The following is a 21,902-nucleotide window of genomic DNA, read 5'->3' as shown; positions in this document are numbered from 1 at the left end:
CCAGCCGTTTAAATGAACGGCAGCCAATTGAATGAGAGCCCCCTGGTGGCATTTTTGTGGCAATGCAGCTACCATTGGAAACACATTGAGCCGTTCGAAAAGAAAGGCGACCGATTTAATGAGTGCCCTCAGGTGGCGTCTTTGCGGCAATGCAGCTACCATGGAAATACATCCAGCCATTCGAAATGAACGGCCACCAATTTAATGAGTGCCCTCAGTTTGCGTTTTTGCGGCAATGCAGCTACCCTTGGAAATACATTGAGCCGTCGGAAATCAACGGCCACCGATTTAATGAGTGCCCTCCGGTGGCGTTTTTGCGGCAATGCAGCTACCATTGGAAGTACATCCCGCCGCTTGAAATGAACGCCCGCCGATTTAATGAGTGCCCTCCGGTGGCGTTTTTGCGGCAATGCAGCTACGATTGGAAGTACATCCAGCCGTTCGAAATGAACAACCGCCGATTTAATGAGTGCCCTCCGGTGGCATTATGCGGCAATGCAGCTACCAACTGAAATACCTCCAGCCGTTCGGAATGAACGGCAGCCAATTGAATGAGTGCCCCCTGGTGGCATTTTTGTGGCAATGCAGTTACCATTGGAAATACATTGAGCCGTTGGAAATGAACGCCCACCGATTTAATGACTGCTCTCTGGTGGCGTTTTTGCGGCAATGCAGCTACCATTGGAAATACATCCAGCCATTGGAAATGAACAACCTCCAATTTAATGAGTGCCCTCCGGTGGCATTTTGCGGCAATGCAGCTACCAACTGAAATACATCCAGCCGTTCGAAATGAACGGCAGCCAATTAAATGAGTGCCCCCCGGTGGCGTTTTTGTGGCAATGCAGCTACCATTGGAAATACATTGAGTCGTTGGAAATGACCGGCCGCCGATTTAATGAGTTCCCTCCGGTGGCGTTTTTGCGGCAATGCAGATACCATTGGAAATACATTGAATTGTTGGAAATGAACGCCTGCCTATTTAATGAGTGCCCTCAGTGGCGTTTTTGCGGCAATTCAGCCACCATTGGAATTACATCCAGCCATTCAAAATAAACGGCCGCCGATTTAATGAGTGTCCCCCGGTGGCGTCTTTGCGGCAATGCAGCTACCATTGGAAATACATCCAGCCATTCGAAATGAACGGCCGCCAATTTAATGAGTGCCCTCAGTTTGCGTTTTTTGCAGCAATGCAGCTACCATTGGAAATACATTGAGCCGTTGGAAATTACCGGCCACCGATTTAATGAGTGCCCTCCGGTGACGTTTTTGCGGCAATGCAGCTACCATTGGAAGTACATCCCGCCGCTTGAAATGAACGCCCGCCGATTTAATGAGTGCCCTCCGGTGGCGTTTTTGCGGCAATGCAGCTACCATTGGAAGTACATCCCGCCGTTCGAAATGAACAACCGCCGATTTAATGAGTGCCCTCCGGTGGCATTAAGCGGCAATGCAGCTACCAACTGAAATACCTCCAGCCGTTTAAATGAACGGCAGCCAATTGAATGAGAGCCCCCTGGTGGCATTTTTGTGGCAATGCAGCTACCATTGGAAACACATTGAGCCGTTCGAAAAGAAAGGCGACCGATTTAATGAGTGCCCTCCGGTGAAGTTTTTGCGGCAATGCAGCTACCATTGGAAATACATCCCGCCGCTTGAAATGAACGCCCGCCGATTTAATGAGTGCCCTCCGGTGGCGTTTTTGCGGCAATGCAGCTAGCACTGGAAGTACATCACGCCGTTCGAAATGAACAACCGCCGATTTAATGAGTGCCCTCCGGTGGCATTAAGCGGCAATGCAGCTACCAACTGAAATACCTCGAGCCGTTCGAAATGAACGGCAGCCAATTGAATGAGAGCCCCCTGGTGGCATTTTTGTGGCAAAGCAGCTACCATTGGAAATACATTGAGCCGTTGGAAATGAACGCCCACCGATTTAATGAGTGCTCTCTGGTGGCGTTTTTGCGCTAATGCAGCTACCATTGGAAATACATCCAGCCGCTCGAAATGAATATAGCCGCTGACCTAAAGAGTGCCCTCCGGTGGCGTTGTTGGGGCAATGCTGCTACCATGGAAATACATTGAGCCGTTGGAAATGAACGGCCGAGAATTTAATAGATGCCCTCGGTGGCGTTTTTGCGGCAATGCAGCTAACATTGGAAATACATTGAGCCGTTGGAAATGAACGGCCGCCAATTTAATAGATGCCCTCGGTGGCGTTTTTGCGGCAATGCAGCTAACATTGGAAATACATTCAGCTTTTGGAAATGAATGCCCACCGATTTAATGAGAACCCTCCGGTGGCGTTTTTGCGGCAATGCAGCTACCATTGGAAACACATCCAGCCATTCAAAATGAACTGCCGCCGATTTAATGAGTGCCCCCGGTGGCGTTTTTGCGGCAATGCAGCTACCATTGGAAATACATCCAGCCGTTTGAAATGAACGGCTGCCGATTTAATAGTGCCTCCGGTGGTGTTTTTGTTGCAATGCAGCTACCATTGGAAATATATCGAGCCTTTGGAAATGAAAGGCGGCCGATTTAATGAGTGCCCTCCGGTGGCGTTTTTGCGGCAATGCAGCTACCATTGGAAATACATTGAGCCGTTGGAAATGAACGGCCGCCGATTTAATGAGTGCCCCCCGGTGGCCTTGTTGCGGCAATGCAGCTATCATTGGAAACACATTGAGCCGTTGGAAATCAATGACAGCCAATTAAATAAATGCCCTCCGTTGCGTTTTTGCGGCAATTCAGCTACCATTGGAAATACATCCAGCCGTCGGAAATGAACAACCGTCGATTTAATGAGTACCCTCAGGTGGCGTTTTTGCGGCAATGCAGCTACCATTGGAAATACATCCAGCCGTTGGAAATGAACAACCGCCGATTTAATGAGTGCCCTCAGGTGGCGTTTTTGCGGCAATGCAGCTACCATTGGAAGTACATCCCGCCGTTCGAAATGAACAACCGCCGATTTAATGAGTGCCCTCCGGTGGCATTTTGCGGCAATGCAGCTACCAACTGATATACCTCCAGCCGTTCGAAATGAACGGCAGCCAATTGAATGAGTGCCCCCAGTGAAGTTTTTGTGGCAATGCAGCTACCATTGGAAATACATTGAACCGTTGGAAATGAACGCCCACTCATTTAATGAGTGCTCTCCGGTGGCATTTTTGCAGCAATGCAGCTACCATTGGAAATACATCCAGCCGTTTGAAACCGAACAGCCGCCTATTTAATGAGTGCCCTCCGATGGCGTTTTTGCGGCAATGCAGCTGCCATTGAAAATACATTGAGCCGTAGGAAATGAACGTCTGCCGACTTATGAGCTCCCTCAGGTAGCGTTTTTGCGGCAATGTAGCTACCATCTGAAATACATCCAGCCATTCGAAATGAACGTCTACCGATTTAATGGGTCCCCTTAGTTGGCGTTTTTGGGGCAATGCAGCTACCATTGGAAATACATTGAGCCGTTGGAAATGAACGCCCACCGATTTAATGAGTGCTCTCTGGTGGCGTTTTTGCGCTAATGCAGCTACTATTGGAAATACATTCAGCCGTTCGAAAGGAACGGCTGCCGATTTAATGATTAATCTCCGGTGGTGTTTTTGCGGCAATGCAGCTACCATTGGAAATACATCCAGCCGCTCGAAATGAATAGCCGCTGACCTAAAGAGTGCCCTCCGGTGGCGTTGTTGGGGCAATGCTGCTACCATTGGAAATATATCTAACCTTTGGAAATGAAAGGCGGCCGATTTAATCAGTGCCCTCCGGTGGCATTTTTGCGGCAATGCAGCTACCATTGGAAATACATTGAGCCGTTGGAAATGAACGGCCGCCAATTTAATAGATGCCCTCGTTGGCGTTTTTGCGGCAATGCAGCTAACATTGGAAATACATTCAGCTTTTGGAAATGAATGCCCACCGATTTAATGAGAACCCTCCGGTGGCGTTTTTGAGGCAATGCAGCTACCATTGGAAACACATCCAGCCGTTGGAAATCAATGACAGCCAATTAAATAAATGCCCTCCGGTGGCATTTTGCGGCAATGCAGCTACCAACTGATATACCTCCAGCCGTTCGAAATGAACGGCAGCCAATTGAATGAGTGCCCCCCGGTGAAGTTTTTGTGGCAATGCAGCTACCATTGGAAATACATTGAACCGTTGGAAATGAACGCCCACTGATTTAATGAGTGCTCTCGGTGGCATTTTTGCAGCAATGCAGCTACCATTGGAAATACATCTAGCCGTTTGAAACCGAACAGCCGCCTATTTAATGAGTGCCCTCCGATGGCGTTTTTGAGGCAATGCAGCTACCATTGAAAATACATTGACCCGTAGGAAATGAACGTCTGCCGACTTATGAGCTCCCTCAGGTGGCGTTTTTGCGGCAATGTAGCTACCATCTGAAATACATCCAGCCATTCGAAATGAACGTCTGCCGATTTAATGAGTTCCCTCAGTTGGCGTTTTTGGGGCAATGCAGCTACCATTGGAAATACATTGAGCCGTTGGAAATGAACGGCTGCCGATTTAATGACTGCCCTCCATTGGCGTTTTTGCGGCAATGTAGCTACCATTGGAAATACATCCAGCCGTTTGAAATGAACGGCTGCCGATTTAATAGTGCCTCCGGTGGTGTTTTTGTTGCAATGCAGCTACCATTGGAAATATATCGAGCCTTTGGAAATGAAGGGCGGCCGATTTAATAAGTGCCCTCCGGTGGCGTTTTTGTGGCAATGCAGCTACCATTGGAAATACATTGAGCCGTTGGAAATGAACGGCCGCCGATTTAATGAGTGCCCCCCGGTGGCCTTGTTGCGGCAATGCAGCTATCATTGGAAACACATTGAGCCGTTGGAAATCAATGACAGCCAATTAAATAAATGCCCTCCGTTGCGTTTTTGCGGCAATGCAGCTACCATTGGAAATACATCCAGCCGCTGGAAATGAACAACCGACAATTTAATGAGTGCCCTCAGGTGGCGTTTTTGCGGCAATGCAGCTACCATTGGAAGTACATCCCGCCGTTCGAAATGAACAACCGCCGATTTAATGAGTGCCCTCCGGTGGCATTTTGCGGCAATGAAGCTACCAACTGATATACCTCCAGCCGTTCGAAATGAACGGCAGCCAATTGAATGAGTGCCCCCCGGTGAAGTTTTTGTGGCAATGCAGCTACCATTGGAAATACATTGAACTGTTGGAAATGAACGCCCACTGATTTAATGAGTGCTCTCCGGTGGCATTTTTGCAGCAATGCAGCTACCATTGGAAATACATCCAGCCGTTTGAAACCGAACAGCCGCCTATTTAATGAGTGCCCTCCGATGGCGTTTTTGAGGCGATGCAGCTACCATTGAAAATACATTGAGCCGTAGGAAATGAACGTCTGCCGACTTATGAGCTCCCTCAGGTGGCGTTTTTGCGGCAATGTAGCTACCATCTGAAATACATCCAGCCATTCGAAATGAACGTCTGCCGATTTAATGAGTTCCCTCAGTTGGCGTTTTTGGGGCAATGCAGCAACCATTGGAAATACATTGAGCCGTTGGAAATGAACGGCTGCCGATTTAATGACTGCCCTCCATTGGCGTTTTTGCGGCAATGCAGCTACCATTGGAAATACATCCTGCCGTTGGAAATGAACAACCGCCGATTTAATGAGTGCCCTTAGGTGGCGTTTTTGCTGCAATGCAGCTACGTTTGGAAACACATTGAGCCGTTCGAAAAGAACGGCGACCGATTTAATGAGTGCCCTCAGGTGGCGTCTTTGCGGCAATGCAGCTACCGTTGGAAATACATTGAGTCGTTGGAAATGACCGGCCGCCGATTTAATGAGTTCCCTCCGGTGGCGTTTTTGCGGCAATGCAGATACCATTGGAAATACATTCAATTGTTGGAAATGAACGCCTGCCTATTTAATGAGTGCCCTCGGTGGTGTCTTTGCGGCAATGCAGCTACCATGGAAATACATCCAGCCATTCGAAATGAACGGCCACCAATTTAATGAGTGCCCTCAATTTGCGTTTTTGCGGCAATGCAGCTACCATTGGAAATACATTGAGCCGTTGGAAATTAACGGCCACCGATTTAATGAGTGCCCTCCGGTGGCGTTTTTGCGGCAATGCAGCTACCATTGGAAGTACATCCCGCCGCTTGAAATGAACGCCCGCCGATTTAATGAGTGCCCTCCCGTGGCGTTTTTGCAGCAATGCAGCTATAGCAGCTCAGTAGCCTAGATGGTAAGGCGCCCGCTTTGAGACTGGGAGGTCGGTGGTTCGCGCCCCGGCCGAGTCATTCCTAAGACTTAAAAAGTGGTCGGCGGCGCCCTCTGTTGGCTGCGGCTGCATCGGCTCGCTACAACGGGTCAGGTGCAATCGACATTTCGTTCTGTGTACATTGTTACACAGAATGACAATACAAGGAAATTATTATTATTATTATTATTGTTGGAAGTACATCCCGCCGTTCGAAATGAACAACCGCCGATTTAATGAGTGCCCTCCGGTGGCATTATGCGGCAATGCAGCTACCATTGGAAATACATCCAGCCTTTCGAAATGAACGGCCGCCAATTTAATGAGTGCCCTCCGGTTGCGTTTTTGCGGCAATTCAGCTACCATTGGAAATACATCCAGCCGTCGGAAATGAACAACCGTCGATTTAATGAGTACCCTCAGGTGGCGTTTTTGCGGCAATGCAGCTACCATTGGAAATACATCCAGCCGTTGGAAATGAACAACCGCCAATTTAATGAGTGGCCTCAGGTGGCGTTTTTGCGGCAATGCAGCTACCATTGGAAGTACATCCCGCCGTTCGAAATGAACAACCGCCGATTTAAGAGTGCCCTCCGGTGGCATTTTGCGGCAATGCAGCTAACAACTGATATACCTCCAGCCGTTCGAAATGAACGGCAGCCAATTGAATGAGTGCCCCCCGGTGAAGTTTTTGTGGCAATGCAGCTACCATTGGAAATACATTGAACCGTTGGAAATGAACGCCCACTGATTTAATGAGTGCTCTCCGGTGGCATTTTTGCAGCAATGCAGCTACCATTGGAAATACATCCAGCCGTTTGAAACCGAACAGCCGCCTATTTAATGAGTGCCCTCCGATGGCGTTTTTGCGGCGATGCAGCTACCATTGAAAATACATTGAGCCGTAGGAAATGAACGTCTGCCGACTTATTAGCTCCCTCAGGTGGCGTTTTTGCGGCAATGTAGCTACCATCTGAAATACATCCAGCCATTCAAAATGACCGGCCGCCGATTTAATGAGTTCCCTCCGGTGGCGTTTTTGCGGCAATGCAGATACCATTGGAAATACATTGAATTGTTGGAAATGAACGCCTGCCTATTTAATGAGTGCCCCTGGTGGCGTTTTTGCGGCAATTCAGCCACCATTGGAAATACATCCAGCCATTCAAAATAAACGGCCGCCGATTTAATGAGTGCCCCCCGGTGGCGTTGTTGCGGCAATGAAGCTACCATTGGAAACACATTGAGCCGTTCGAAAAGAATGGCGACCGATTTAATGAGTGCCCTCAGTTTGCGTTTTTGCGGCAATGCAGCTACCATTGGAAATACATTGAGCCGTTGGAAATTAACGGCCACCGATTTAATGAGTGCCCTCCGGTGAAGTTTTTGCGGCAATGCAGCTACCATTGGAAGTACATCCCGCCGCTTGAAATGAACGCCCGCCGATTTAATGAGTGCCCTCCGGTGGCATTTTTGCGGCAATGCAGCTACCATTGGAAGTACATCCCGCCGTTCGAAATGAACAACCGCCGATTTAATGAGTGCCCTCCGGTGGCATTAAGCGGCAATGCAGCTACCAACTGAAATACCTCCAGCCGTTCGAAATGAACGGCAGCCAATAGAATGAGAGCCCCCTGGTGGCATTTTTGTGGCAATGCAGCTACCATTGGAAATACATTGAGCCGTTGGAAATGAACGCCCACCGATTTAATGAGTGCTCTCTGGTGACGTTTTTGCGCTAATGCAGCTATCATTTGAAATACATTCAGCCGTTCGAAATGAACGGCTGCCGATTTAATGATTAATCTCCGGTGGTGTTTTTGCGGCAATGCAGCTACCATTGGAAATACATCCAGCCGCTCGAAATGAATAGCCGCTGACCTAAAGAGTGCCCTCCGGTGGCGTTGTTGGGGCAATGCTGCTACCATTGGAAATATATCTAACCTTTGGAAATGAAAGGCGGCCGATTTAATCAGTGCCCTCCGGTGGCATTTTTGCGGCAATGCAGCTACCATTGGAAATACATTGAGCCGTTGGAAATGAACGGCCGCCAATTTAATAGATGCCCTCGGTGGCGTTTTTGCGGCAATGCAGCTAACATCGGAAATACATTCAGCTTTTGGAAATGAATGCCCACCGATTTAATGAGAACCCTCCGGTGGCGTTTTTGAGGCAATGCAGCTACCATTGGAAACACATCCAGCCATTGAAAATGAACTGCCGCCGATTTAATGAGAGCCCCCGGTGGCGTTTTTGCGGCAATGCAGCTACCATTGGAAATACATCCAGCCGTTTGAAATGAACGGCTGCCGATTTAATAGTGCCTCCGGTGGTGTTTTTGTTGCAATGCAGCTACCATTGGATATATATCGAGCCTTTGGAAATGAAAGGCGGCCGATTTAATAAGTGCCCTCCGGTGGCGTTTTTGTGGCAATGCAGCTACCATTGGAAATACATTGAGCCGTTGGAAATGAACGGCCGCCGATTTAATGAGTGCCCCCCGGTGGCCTTGTTGCGGCAATGCAGCTATCATTGGAAACACATTGAGCCGTTGGAAATCAATGACAGCCAATTAAATAAATGCCCTCCGGTGGCATTTTGCGGCAATGCAGCTACCAACTGATATACCTCCAGCCGTTCGAAATGAACGGCAGCCAATTGAATGAGTGCCCCCCGGTGAAGTTTTTGTGGCAATGCAGCTACCGTTGGAAATACATTGAACCGTTGGAAATGAACGCCCACTGATTTAATGAGTGCTCTCGGTGGCATTTTTGCAGCAATGCAGCTACCATTGGAAATACATCTAGCCGTTTGAAACCGAACAGCCGCCTATTTAATGAGTGCCCTCCGATGGCGTTTTTGAGGCAATGCAGCTACCATTGAAAATACATTGACCCGTAGGAAATGAACGTCCAGCCATTCAAAATAAACGGCCGCCGATTTAATGAGTGCCCCCCGGTGGCGTTGTTGCGGCAATGCAGCTACCATTGGAAACACATTGAGCCGTTCGAAAAGAATGGCGACCGATTTAATGAGTGCCCTCAGGTGGCGTCTTTGCGGCAATGCAGCTACCATTGGAAATACATCCAGCCATTCGAAATGAACGGCCGCCAATTTAATGAGTGCCCTCAGTTTGCGTTTTTGCGGCAATGCAGCTACCATTGGAAATACATTGAGCCGTTGGAAATTAACGGCCACCGATTTAATGAGTGCCCTCCGGTGAAGTTTTTGCGGCAATGCAGCTACCATTGGAAGTACATCCCGCCGCTTGAAATGAACGCCCGCCGATTTAATGAGTGCCCTCCGGTGGCGTTTTTGCGGCAATGCAGCTACCATTGGAAGTACATCCCGCCGTTCGAAATGAACAACCGCCGATTTAATGAGTGCCCTCCGGTGGCATTAAGCGGCAATGCAGCTACCAACTGAAATACCTCCAGCCGTTCGAAATGAACGGCAGCCAATTGAATGAGAGCCCCCTGGTGGCATTTTTGTGGCAATGCAGCTACCATTGGAAATACATTGAGCCGTTGGAAATGAACGCCCACCGATTTAATGAGTGCTCTCTGGTGGCGTTTTTGCGCTAATGCAGCTACCATTTGAAATACATTCAGCCGTTCGAAATGAACGGCTGCCGATTTAATGATTAATCTCCGGTGGTGTTTTTGCGGCAATGCAGCTACCATTGGAAATACATCCAGCCGCTCGAAATGAATAGCCGCTGACCTAAAGAGTGCCCTCCGGTGGCGTTGTTGGGGCAATGCTGCTACCATTGGAAATATATCTAACCTTTGGAAATGAAAGGCGGCCGATTTAATCAGTGCCCTCCGGTGGCATTTTTGCGGCAATGCAGCTACCATTGGAAATACATTGAGCCGTTGGAAATGAACGGCCGCCAATTTAATAGATGCCCTCGGTGGCGTTTTTGCGGCAATGCAGCTAACATCGGAAATACATTCAGCTTTTGGAAATGAATGCCCACCGATTTAATGAGAACCCTCCGGTGGCGTTTTTGAGGCAATGCAGCTACCATTGGAAACACATCCAGCCATTGAAAATGAACTGCCGCCGATTTAATGAGAGCCCCCGGTGGCGTTTTTGCAGCAATGCAGCTACCATTGGAAATACATCCAGCCGTTTGAAATGAACGGCTGCCGATTTAATAGTGCCTCCGGTGGTGTTTTTGTTGCAATGCAGCTACCATTGGATATATATCGAGCCTTTGGAAATGAAAGGCGGCCGATTTAATAAGTGCCCTCCGGTGGCGTTTTTGTGGCAATGCAGCTACCATTGGAAATACATTGAGCCGTTGGAAATGAACGGCCGCCGATTTAATGAGTGCCCCCCGGTGGCCTTGTTGCGGCAATGCAGCTATCATTGGAAACACATTGAGCCGTTGGAAATCAATGACAGCCAATTAAATAAATGCCCTCCGGTGGCATTTTGCGGCAATGCAGCTACCAACTGATATACCTCCAGCCGTTCGAAATGAACGGCAGCCAATTGAATGAGTGCCCCCCGGTGAAGTTTTTGTGGCAATGCAGCTACCGTTGGAAATACATTGAACCGTTGGAAATGAACGCCCACTGATTTAATGAGTGCTCTCGGTGGCATTTTTGCAGCAATGCAGCTACCATTGGAAATACATCTAGCCGTTTGAAACCGAACAGCCGCCTATTTAATGAGTGCCCTCCGATGGCGTTTTTGAGGCAATGCAGCTACCATTGAAAATACATTGACCCGTACGAAATGAACGTCTGCCGACTTATGAGCTCCCTCAGGTGGCGTTTTTGCGGCAATGTAGCTACCATCTGAAATACATCCAGCCATTCGAAATGAACGTCTGCCGATTTAATGAGTTCCCTCAGTTGGCGTTTTTGGGGCAATGCAGCTACCATTGGAAATACATTGAGCCGTTGGAAATGAACGGCTGCCGATTTAATGACTGCCCTCCATTGGCGTTTTTGCGGCAATGCAGCTACCATTGGAAATACATCCAGCCGTTTGAAATGAACGGCTGCCGATTTAATAGTGCCTCCGGTGGTGTTTTTGTTGCAATGCAGCTACCATTGGAAATATATCGAGCCTTTGGAAATGAAGGGCGGCCGATTTAATAAGTGCCCTCCGGTGGCGTTTTTGTGGCAATGCAGCTACCATTGGAAATACATTGAGCCGTTGGAAATGAACGGCCGCCGATTTAATGAGTGCCCCCCGGTGGCCTTGTTGCGGCAATGCAGCTATCATTGGAAACACATTGAGCCGTTGGAAATCAATGACAGCCAATTAAATAAATGCCCTCCGTTGCGTTTTTGCGGCAATGCAGCTACCATTGGAAATACATCCAGCCGCTGGAAATGAACAACCGACAATTTAATGAGTGCCCTCAGGTGGCGTTTTTGCGGCAATGCAGCTACCATTGGAAGTACATCCCGCCGTTCGAAATGAACAACCGCCGATTTAATGAGTGCCCTCCGGTGGCATTTTGCGGCAATGAAGCTACCAACTGATATACCTCCAGCCGTTCGAAATGAACGGCAGCCAATTGAATGAGTGCCCCCCGGTGAAGTTTTTGTGGCAATGCAGCTACCATTGGAAATACATTGAACTGTTGGAAATGAACGCCCACTGATTTAATGAGTGCTCTCCGGTGGCATTTTTGCAGCAATGCAGCTACCATTGGAAATACATCCAGCCGTTTGAAACCGAACAGCCGCCTATTTAATGAGTGCCCTCCGATGGCGTTTTTGAGGCAATGCAGCTACCATTGAAAATACATTGAGCCGTAGGAAATGAACATCTGCCGACTTATGAGCTCCCTCAGGTGGCGTTTTTGCGGCAATGTAGCTACCATCTGAAATACATCCAGCCATTCGAAATGAACGTCTGCCGATTTAATGAGTTCCCTCAGTTGGCGTTTTTGGGGCAATGCAGCAACCATTGGAAATACATTGAGCCGTTGGAAATGAACGGCTGCCGATTTAATGACTGCCCTCCATTGGCGTTTTTGCGGCAATGCAGCTACCATTGGAAATACATCCTGCCGTTGGAAATGAACAACCGCCGATTTAATGAGTGCCCTTAGGTGGCGTTTTTGCGGCAATGCAGCTACGTTTGGAAACACATTGAGCCGTTCGAAAAGAACGGCGACCGATTTAATGAGTGCCCTCAGGTGGCGTCTTTGCGGCAATGCAGCTACCGTTGGAAATACATTGAGTCGTTGGAAATGACCGGCCGCCGATTTAATGAGTTCCCTCCGGTGGCGTTTTTGCGGCAATGCAGATACCATTGGAAATACATTGAATTGTTGGAAATGAACGCCTGCCTATTTAATGAGTGCCCTCGGTGGTGTCTTTGCGGCAATGCAGCTACCATGGAAATACATCCAGCCGTTCGAAATGAACGGCTGCCGATTTAACGAGTGCCCTCCGGTGACGTTTTCGTGGCAATTTAGCCACCATTGGAAATACATCCAGCTATTCAAAATGAACTGCCGCCGATTTAATGAGTGCCCCCGGTGGCGTTGTTGCGGCAATGCAGCTACCATTGGAAATACATCCAGCCGTTCGAAATGAACGGCTGCCGATTTAATAGTGCCTCCGGTGGCGTTTTTGTTGCAATGAGGCTACCATTGAAAATATATCTAACCTTTGGAAATGAAAGGCTGCCGATTTAATGAGTCCCCTCCGGTGGCATTTTTGCGCCAATGCAGCTACCATTGGAAATACATTGAGCCGTTGGAAATGAACGGCCGCCAATTTAATGAATGCCCTCAGTGGCGTTTTTGCGGCAATGCAGTTAACATTGGAAATACATTCAGAATTTGGAAATGAATGCCCACCGATTTAATGATAACCCTCCGGTGGCGTTTTTGCGGCAATGCAGCTACCATTGGAAACACATTGAGCCGTTGGAAATGAACAACCGTCGATTTAATGAGTGCCCTCAGGTGGCGTTTTTGCGTCAATTCAGCCACCATTGGAAATACATCCAGCCATTCAAAATGAACTGCGGCCGATTTAATTAGTGCCCCCGGTGGTGTTTTTGCGGCAATGCAGCTACCATTGGAAATACATCCAGCCGTTGGAAATGAACAACCGCCAATTTAATGAGTGCCCTCAGGTGGCGTTTTTGCGGCAATGCAGCTACCATTGGAAGTACATCCCGCCGTTGGAAATAAACAGCCGTCGATTTTATGAGTGCCCTCTGTTGGCGTTTTTGAAGCAATGCAGATACCATTGGAAATACATCCAGCCGTTCGAAATGAACGGCCGTCAATTTAATCAGTTTCCTCCGGTGGCATTTTTGCGGCAATGCAGCTACCATTGGAAATACATCCATCCGTTGGAAATGAACGGCAGCCGATTTAATGAGTGCCCTCCGGTGGCATTTTTGCAGCAATGCAGCTACCATTGGAAATACATCCAGCCATTCGAAATGAACGGCCGCCGATTTAATGAGTGCCCTTCGGGGGCGTTTTTGCGATAATGCAGCTACCATTGAAAATGCATGCAGCGATTCGAAATGAACGCCCGCCTATTTAATGTGTTCCCTCCGGTGGAGTTTTTGCGGCAATGCTGTGCAACCATTGGAAATACATCCAGCCGTTGGAAATGAACAGCTGCCGTTTTAATGAGTTCCCTCCGGTGGCGTTTTTGTTGCAATGCAGCTACAATTGGAAATACATCAAGCCGTTGGAAACTAACAGCAACCGATTGAATGAGACCCCCCGGTGGCGTTTTTGCAGCAATGCAGCTACCTTTGGAACTACATTGAGCTGTTGGAAATGAACACCCACCAATTTAATGAGTGCCCTCCGGTGACGTTTTTGAGGCAATGCAGCTACCATTGGAAATACATCCAGGCTTTCGAAATGAACGGCCGCCTATTTAATGAGTGCCCTCCGGTGGCGTTTTTTGGCAATACAGCTACCATTGGAAATACATCCAGCGATTCGAAATGAACGGCCGCCTCTATAATGAGGTACCTCCGGTGGCATTTTTGGGGCAATGCAGCTACCATTGGAAATACATCCAATCTTTCGAAATGAACGCCCGCCCATGTAATGTATGCCCTCCGGTGGCGTCTTTGCGGCAATGCAACTACCATTGGAAATAGATCCAGCCGTTCGAAATGAACGGCCGCCGATTTAATGAATGCCCTCCGGTAACGTTTTTGCGGCAATGCAGCTGCCATTGGAAATAGATCCAGCCATTCGAAATGAATGGCCACCGATTTAATGAGATCCCTCCGGTGGCGTTTATGCTGCTATGCAGCTACCATTGGAAATAGATCCAGCCGTTGGAAATGAATGGCCACCAATTTAATGAGTACCCTCCGGTGGTGTTTTTGCGGCAATGCAGCTACAATTGGAAATTCAACCAGCCGTTGGAAATTAACGGCCTCCGATTTAATGACTGCCCTCCGGTGGCGTTTTTGCGGCAATGCAGCTACCATTGGAAATACATCCAGCCGTTGGAAATAAATGCCCGCCAATTTAATGAGTGCCCTCAGGTGGCGTTTTTGCGGCAATGCAGCTACCATTGGAAGTACATCCCGCCGTTCGAAATGAACAACCGCCGATTTAATGAGTGCCCTCCGGTGGCGTTTTTGCGGCAATGCAGCTACCATTGGAATTACATCCAGCCGCTGGAAATGAACAACCGCTGATTTAATGAGTGCCCTCAGGTGGCGTTTTTGCTACAATGCAGCTACCATTGAAAGTACATCCCGCCGTTCGAAATGAACAACCGCGGATTTAATGAGTGCCCTTCGGTGGCGTTTTGCGGCAATGCAGCTACCATTCGAAATACATCGAGCCTCTGGAAATCAACGGCGCCCAATTTGATGAGTGCCTTCTGGTGGCGTTTTTGCGGCATGCCAGCTACCATTGGAAATACATCCAGCCGTTTGAAATGAATGGCCACCGATTTAATGAGATCCCTCCGGTGGCGTTTATGCTGCTATGCAGCTACCATTGGAAATAGATCCAGCCGTTGGAAATGAATGGCTGCCGATTTAATGAGTGCCCTCCGGTGGCGTTTTTGCTGCAATGCAAGCGTTCTCTGATCCTCGATCAATGAATTGATCCCTAATCATATCATCAGCAAACGTGCCAAGTCACAGTTTGTAATTAATTCCCTCAATGCAGCAATGAACTGACCAGTCGTCTCGCCCGGTCTCTGAGCACGCTGACGGAACTTGCTACTCTCAGCCACGACATTCATCTTCGGTACAAAGAAAGTTTTCTGGCGCATCACAGGCGGATTTGTAAGAAGTGCCAGTGTCGGGAAGGGAAAGAAAAATTCTCTGACCTTCTGTGCCTGAACAGTGCAGCAGTAGTTCACGTTTTCGTTTGTCCGGTATGTTGTTTGCAGTCAATGCTAGCAGCTAATTTTCGAACAACTAAATCCACGTGATGTACAACATTGTACGCTCACCTGGGGTTTCAAGCAAAGCAAGTGGTTGTGAGATTCTGATCCAAGTCATCTTCGTCGCCGATATGTTGTTTATGTAGTAGGATTGTAGTAATAGATTCAGGACAGGCACGGACGGTACATTCATAGAGTGTCTACTTAACTTCTTCCTCGGTAGTTCTCAAGCACAAGTACAAGGCTGCACATTAGTATACAGCGACACCGCAGGAAAGGAAGTGTATTACACGACACCACACTTGGGGTCATTCCGAGGTTTAATTCAGGAGTTAGCATGGGGGGGGAGAAATTGGGCAGGCATTTTACCTGCCAAAATCTGACTCCCCTGCTAAAATAGATCCTGTTTGAGACACAGACTTGTGACTTGAAGAGTAACCTTCTGTGGCATAAATAAGTAAGCACAGTGAATTTGGGGTCATTTGGAGTTTTTAGTCAGGAGTTAGCATTGGTGGTAGGATTTGGGCAGGCAAAAAAATCTGACTCCCCTGCTAAAATAGACTCTGTTGGAGATACAAACTTGTAACTTCTAGAGCAGGGGTCGGGAACCTTTTTGACTCAAAGAGCCATAAAAGCAAAAAATATTAATTTTATTTTGGGAAAGAGCCACACCATATATTATAAGACAAATTTACTAAATTGCTAAACCGGCGCCCCAGACAAAAGCTTAGTCTTCAGCACATTTATTTTTGATGATTTGATAAAAATTATGAAAAGAGAATAATGCCAGAGCCCCTGTCCCAAATTCAACAAACAGACCACTTTAAACTTGTCTCTTTCTTGCAATTACTCAAGATCGGTTCAACTCCTTTTGACCTTTTTTTTTCATACATATTGGTTTCAAAACCAGATGCAAGCATTTATTTTGTAAAAACGTCACAACATTCTGAGAATAGGGAGCCTTATGTGCTTACCTTTGGCGAGAGATGGGAGGGAATGCTTGTACTTTTTGCATAGCTCCACCCATCCCTCCCACTCACCCAATCAAATGACTAAGTTCTCTTCCGGTGTTTTGGCGTATTTACAGTTCTGTGGATTCATCATAAAGTATCTGAACACTGAACACAGATTGTATTGTGAACTTTTAAATAAAGGATTCTTTAGCGTTGTACAGCCAAAACGAGTTTTTTTTCCCCCTTTTTTTGTGTGACACTTTGACTGTAAATTGTAGTGAAAAACGTGCCCTATATATACTGTGAAGTGTTACCTTCGGATTTAGTTTTGATTTGGTCTACGTGTACCTGAATAGGATAGACAACTCCGGTTTTGAACAAGATGGAGAAATTTTGCATGCAATCAAATTGGTCTCTGAGCCACAGATACTCATAGAAAGAGCCATATATGGCTCGCCAGCCATAGGTTCCCGACCCCTGTTCTAGAGTAACCTTCTGTGGCATCAATAAGTCAGCACAGTGAATTTGGGGTCATTTTGAGTTTTAATTCAGGAGTTAGCAGGGGGGGGTGGGGGGGTGGGCAGGCATCTTACCTACCAAAATCTGACTCCCCTGCTAAAATAGACTCTGTTGGAGATACAGACTTGTAATTTCTAGAGTAACCTTCTGTGGCATCAATAAGTCAGCACAGTGAATTTGGGGTCATTTGGAGTTTTAATTCAGGAGTTAGCAGGGGGGGGGGGATGGGCAGGCATCATACCCACCAAAATCTGACTCCCCTGCTAAAATAGACTCTGTTGGAGATACAGACTTGTACTTTCAAGAGCAACCTCCTGTGGCATCAATAAGTCATCACAGTGAATTTGTGGTCATTTGGAGTTTTTATTCAGGAGTTAGCGGGGGGAATTTGGGCAGGCAAAAATCTGACTACCTTGCTAAAATAGACTCTGTTGGAGATACAGACTTGTAACTTGTAGAGTAACCTTCTGTGGCATCAATATGTCAGCACAGTGAATTTGAAAACTTTCAGACGTTTCTCATAATACTACTATTATTATTATTAATAGTAGTAATAAAAACGAACTAGATCTGTCGAACACCTATTCAGTAACACATCGCAAAGTGGAGGTATTCCTCTGTAGTTGGATCCCAAAACCCCAAAACATAAGGTTTAAAGCGTGTCTTATTTTGCAAACAGTATAGGCAGGGAAGTCCAATTTTAAATGAAAAAAACAACAACCATTTGTTTACACCGCGGGATCCAATGCAACCACGGTTTCATTCACAATAAAAAAGACATTACATAAGGCTATTATAGTACATCAAATAAATGCTATTTGTGTACAATTAGTTGTGATTGCGGAAATCATAGCGTACATTGACGTTGGTGAATTTTTCATCCACGATAACAATCGCATTTTGTAGAATACGATCGCACTTTATTATTTGAATACACGCGTTATATAGACTAGGATCTCCCAATTATTACAATTAGCTCGCTTTATTTTTTTAAAAAGCGTATTATATAGAATACGATTGCATTTGTCGGAAGCGTCCATTGACGTTGGTGACTTTTTCATCCGCATGAACAAACGCATTTTGTAGAATACGATCACGCTTTAATGTTTAAATAAACGCGTTATCTAGACAACCCCCATTGTTATGAATAGCTCGCTTTATTGTTTTAATAAGCGTTTTATATAGAATACGATCGCTTTTGTTGGAAGCGGAGCAGAATGTGTGTTCACGCGAGAGGTGGGATTCTGTACGGGAGTCGGAATTGGGCAAACAACGGCCACCAATGAGTTCCCTCCGGTGGCGTTTTTGCGGCAATGCAGCTACCATTGGAAAGACATCCAGCCATTCAAAATGAACGGCCGCCGATTTAATGAGTGCCCTCCGGTGGTGTTTTTGCGGCAATGCAGCTACCATTAGCATACATCCAGCCGTTCGAAATGAACGGCCACCGATTTAATCAGTGCCCTCAGTTGGCGTTTTTGTGGCAATGCAGCTACCATTGGAAATACATTGAGCCGTTGGAAATTATAAGCCACCGATTTAATGAGTGCCCTCCGTTAGCATTTTTGCCCCAATACAGCTTCATTGGAAATACATCCAGCCGTCGGAAATGAACAGCCGCCGATTTAATGAGTGCCCTCCGGTGGCGTATTTTCTGGTAATGTAGCTACCATTGGAAATATATCCAGCCGTTGGAATTTAACGGCCGCCGATTTAATGACTGCCCTCCGGTGGCGTTTTTAGCAATGCAGCTACCATTGGAAATACATCCAGCCGTTGGAAATTATTGCGCGCCAATTTAATGAGTGCCCTCAGGTGGCGTTTTTGCGGCAATGCAGCTAACATTGGAAGTACATCCCGCCGTTCGAAATGAACAACCCCCAATTTAATGAGTGCCCTCCGGTGGCATTTTGCGGCAATGCAGCTACAATTGGAAATGCATCCAGCCATTGGAAATACACGCCCGCCCATTTAATGTGTGTCCTCCGGAGGCGTTTTTGCGGCAATGCAGCTACCATTGGTAATACATCCAGCCGTTCGAAATTAACGGCCGCCGATTTAATGAGGACCCACCGGTGGCGTTTTCGCGGAAATGCAGAAACCATTTTAAATACATCCAGCCGTTAGAATTGAATGGCTGCCAATTTAATGAGTGCCCTCCGGTGGCGTTTTTGCGGCAATGCAGCAACCATTGCAAATACATCCAGCCGTTCGAAATGAATGGCAGCTACTTAAAGAGTGCCCTCTGGGGGGGGACTTCCGGTGGCGCAATGAGGTAGACGGCAGCAAGGAAAGTAGCTCTGACAAAAATCACTAAAGAGTAATGTAATACTTACTTGGAGAAAGACAGAAAGGGTACAAATTGTGACCCATATTTATGAGAAATTCTTCAACAAAACATGGTCAAGAAGGGGAAACTTGTGGAGGAAAAGGGCGCTATGGAGAAAAAGATCGAGGGAGCAGAAGGAATGTCATCGGTTGACGAAGGACGTGACTCGGCCATCCTCCATGAAGTCCGTAAATTACGGCAAGAACACACGGAAGCAGCCCGGGACAACAAGATTGCGATGACAAGACTGGAAAAAAGCATCGAAGAACTTCTGGAGCGCACTGGGTTGCTGGAGCGGAGGGTGGAAAGCATGGAGGAGCTACATGCTAACACGGAAGAGCGAACGTCAAAACTAGAACAATTAACATTCTCCTTGCTCCAACAAACTGCCAAACTAGCAACAAAGTGTGAGGACTTGGAGTCGAGATCACGGCGGAACAACATAAGAATTCATGGGATCCCTGAGGGTGCCGAAAGAAACGACACAATCGGCTTCATAACAAACTTTATTAAATCGAACATTCCGACAACAGAACATATGGATGTGCGCATTGAGAGGGCACACCGCTCACTGGGGAACAAGTTTCAAGGTAAAGCACTGCCACGGGCAATTATCGTACGTTTCACCGACTACATAGTGAAAGAATTCGTAATGAAAGAAGCATGGAAGCAGAAGACAATGTACGAAGGCAAGACCGTTTACTTCAACCAAGATTACACCACAGAAATCCAAAAAAAGAGGAAACAAGTAAGGGACGTTATCAAAAAGTTAAAGGAAAAGAACGTAAAGGCACAATCACCATATCCCGCCCAGCTGAAGATGTTTTTGGACTCAGGAATAAGAACATTCTCTACACTGATGGAGGCAGCAACATTGCTAAAAGAAATGGGGATCGAAGTGGAAGAGGACAACACGGAGACACTGCAAAAGATGTTGTCAAAGAACATTTGGACCACAGTGACCGGAATCGAGAGGAAGACAAGGGAACACCCCCATCATAGAAGGTGACTTACAAGCTTCTATGGAGCAAAACAAAGCCATATTCGGATTTGGGGAGAAAGAGTAAGGACCATATATGCCCTTTCTATTATAAATTCAATAAGTTAGAAGTAAGTAAAATACCAAGTAAAATTGTTATCTTTAAATCAAAACAATGTATGTATATATATTGGCATAGAGCTACTTTAAAATATTTAGTTAGTTATAAATATGGACGACGGTACAAAAGTTGTTCACGCACTGAGTGCATATTTCCAGGAGGGTAGCCACAACTCTCTAATTGGACTCTTGGAAGACATGGGTTTTTGTTTTTTGGGTGTGTTTTTTTTCTTTTTGGTGGGAAATTATGTGTGCTTGTCAATATGTTTGTTAGTAATTTGGTTTGTTTTGTCAATGGAGGTGTTAGTAATTAACGTAGTGTTTCTGTATGCTTCAAAAATCAGTGAGACTCAATACAAAGCATGAGCAATCTAAATATTGTTTCATATAATGTACATGGGCTAAACCACCCCATCAAGAGAAAGAAGATATTGAATCAACTCAAGACATTGCAGAGCTCAATAGCCTTATTACAAGAGACACATTTGACCGAGATTGAACATAAGAAGCTAAAAAGAGAATGGGTGAACCAGGTGTTCTACGCATCCTATGGTAAAAGGAGGGGAGTAGCAATTTTACTTGGAAAAGGGGTGGCGTTTAAAGTCGAAAAAGAAGTGAAGGACAATCTGGGGCGATATATAATGATTATAGGGTCAATGGCCGGTTGGGAAATATCAATAATGAATGTTTATGCACCAGTTGAGGAAAAGGGGACATTTTTTCAAGTATTAGCTAAAGTAATAACCAACTGTGCGAAGGGAATGTTACTTTTAGGAGGTGACTTTAACACTGTACAGAATTGCAAAGTGGACAAGTATCCTTCAGTACATGGAACAAACACAAAGAGGTCGAGGATGTTGAATAACATAACTAAAGAATTGGGATTGATAGATCCATGGAGAGAGAAGAATCCCCAAACTAAAGACTATACTTTCTATTCAAACCCGCATGGCAGCTATTCGAGAATTGATTACTTTTACATTTCAAGACAACATATGCATACAGTAGTAGAGTGTGGTATAGAGAATATTACTATAAGTGACCACTCTCCAATTACTTTGAAACTAAGTTTAGACAATGAAACCCATTTTAGGTATTGGAGGATGAATGTATCTCTCCTCTCAGATAAAAACGTAGTACAGGAAATAAAACGGTGTATAAAAGAATATTTCCAAATCAATGACAACAATGAGGTTTCTCCATCAATATTATGGGAAGGAGGGAAAGCTGTAATAAGGGGGAAATTAATTGAAATATCGTCCCGGCTGAAACGAATACGCTTAAAGAATCAGAAGGAATTGGAGGATAAGATTAAGGAACTAGAAGAAGAACATAAAAAAACACCAAGCGAATCCAGATTACAGGTATTAAAAA

At 46.4% G+C, this 21,902-nt stretch overlaps 1 protein-coding gene across 5 annotated transcripts in view; it reads right to left on the bottom strand.

Moving 5' to 3' along the window:
* LOC148345633 (uncharacterized) overlaps nucleotides 1-15,852 on the bottom strand; it is a 43,509-nt gene extending 27,657 nt beyond the window's left edge. For all 5 annotated transcript variants that reach the window (XR_015848574.1, XR_015848575.1, XM_088325867.1 and 2 more), the window contains exon 1: nucleotides 15,698-15,852. Coding sequence is in view for 3 of the 5 variants with exons in the window: in XM_088325867.1 (XP_088181993.1) it covers nucleotides 15,698-15,821 (124 nt within the window). In the remaining 2 variants the exon portion in view is untranslated. The remainder of the gene's footprint in view (nucleotides 1-15,697) is intronic.
* Between the last annotated feature and the right edge of the window lie 6,050 nt (nucleotides 15,853-21,902).

The sequence above is a fragment of the Urocampus carinirostris genome, unplaced genomic scaffold (assembly GCF_059441175.1).
Source record: "Urocampus carinirostris isolate Australia breed hairy pipefish unplaced genomic scaffold, RoL_Ucar_1.0 HiC_scaffold_37, whole genome shotgun sequence".
Lineage (NCBI taxonomy): Eukaryota > Metazoa > Chordata > Actinopteri > Syngnathiformes > Syngnathidae > Urocampus > Urocampus carinirostris.
This window is presented reverse-complemented; position numbering and strand designations above follow the sequence as displayed.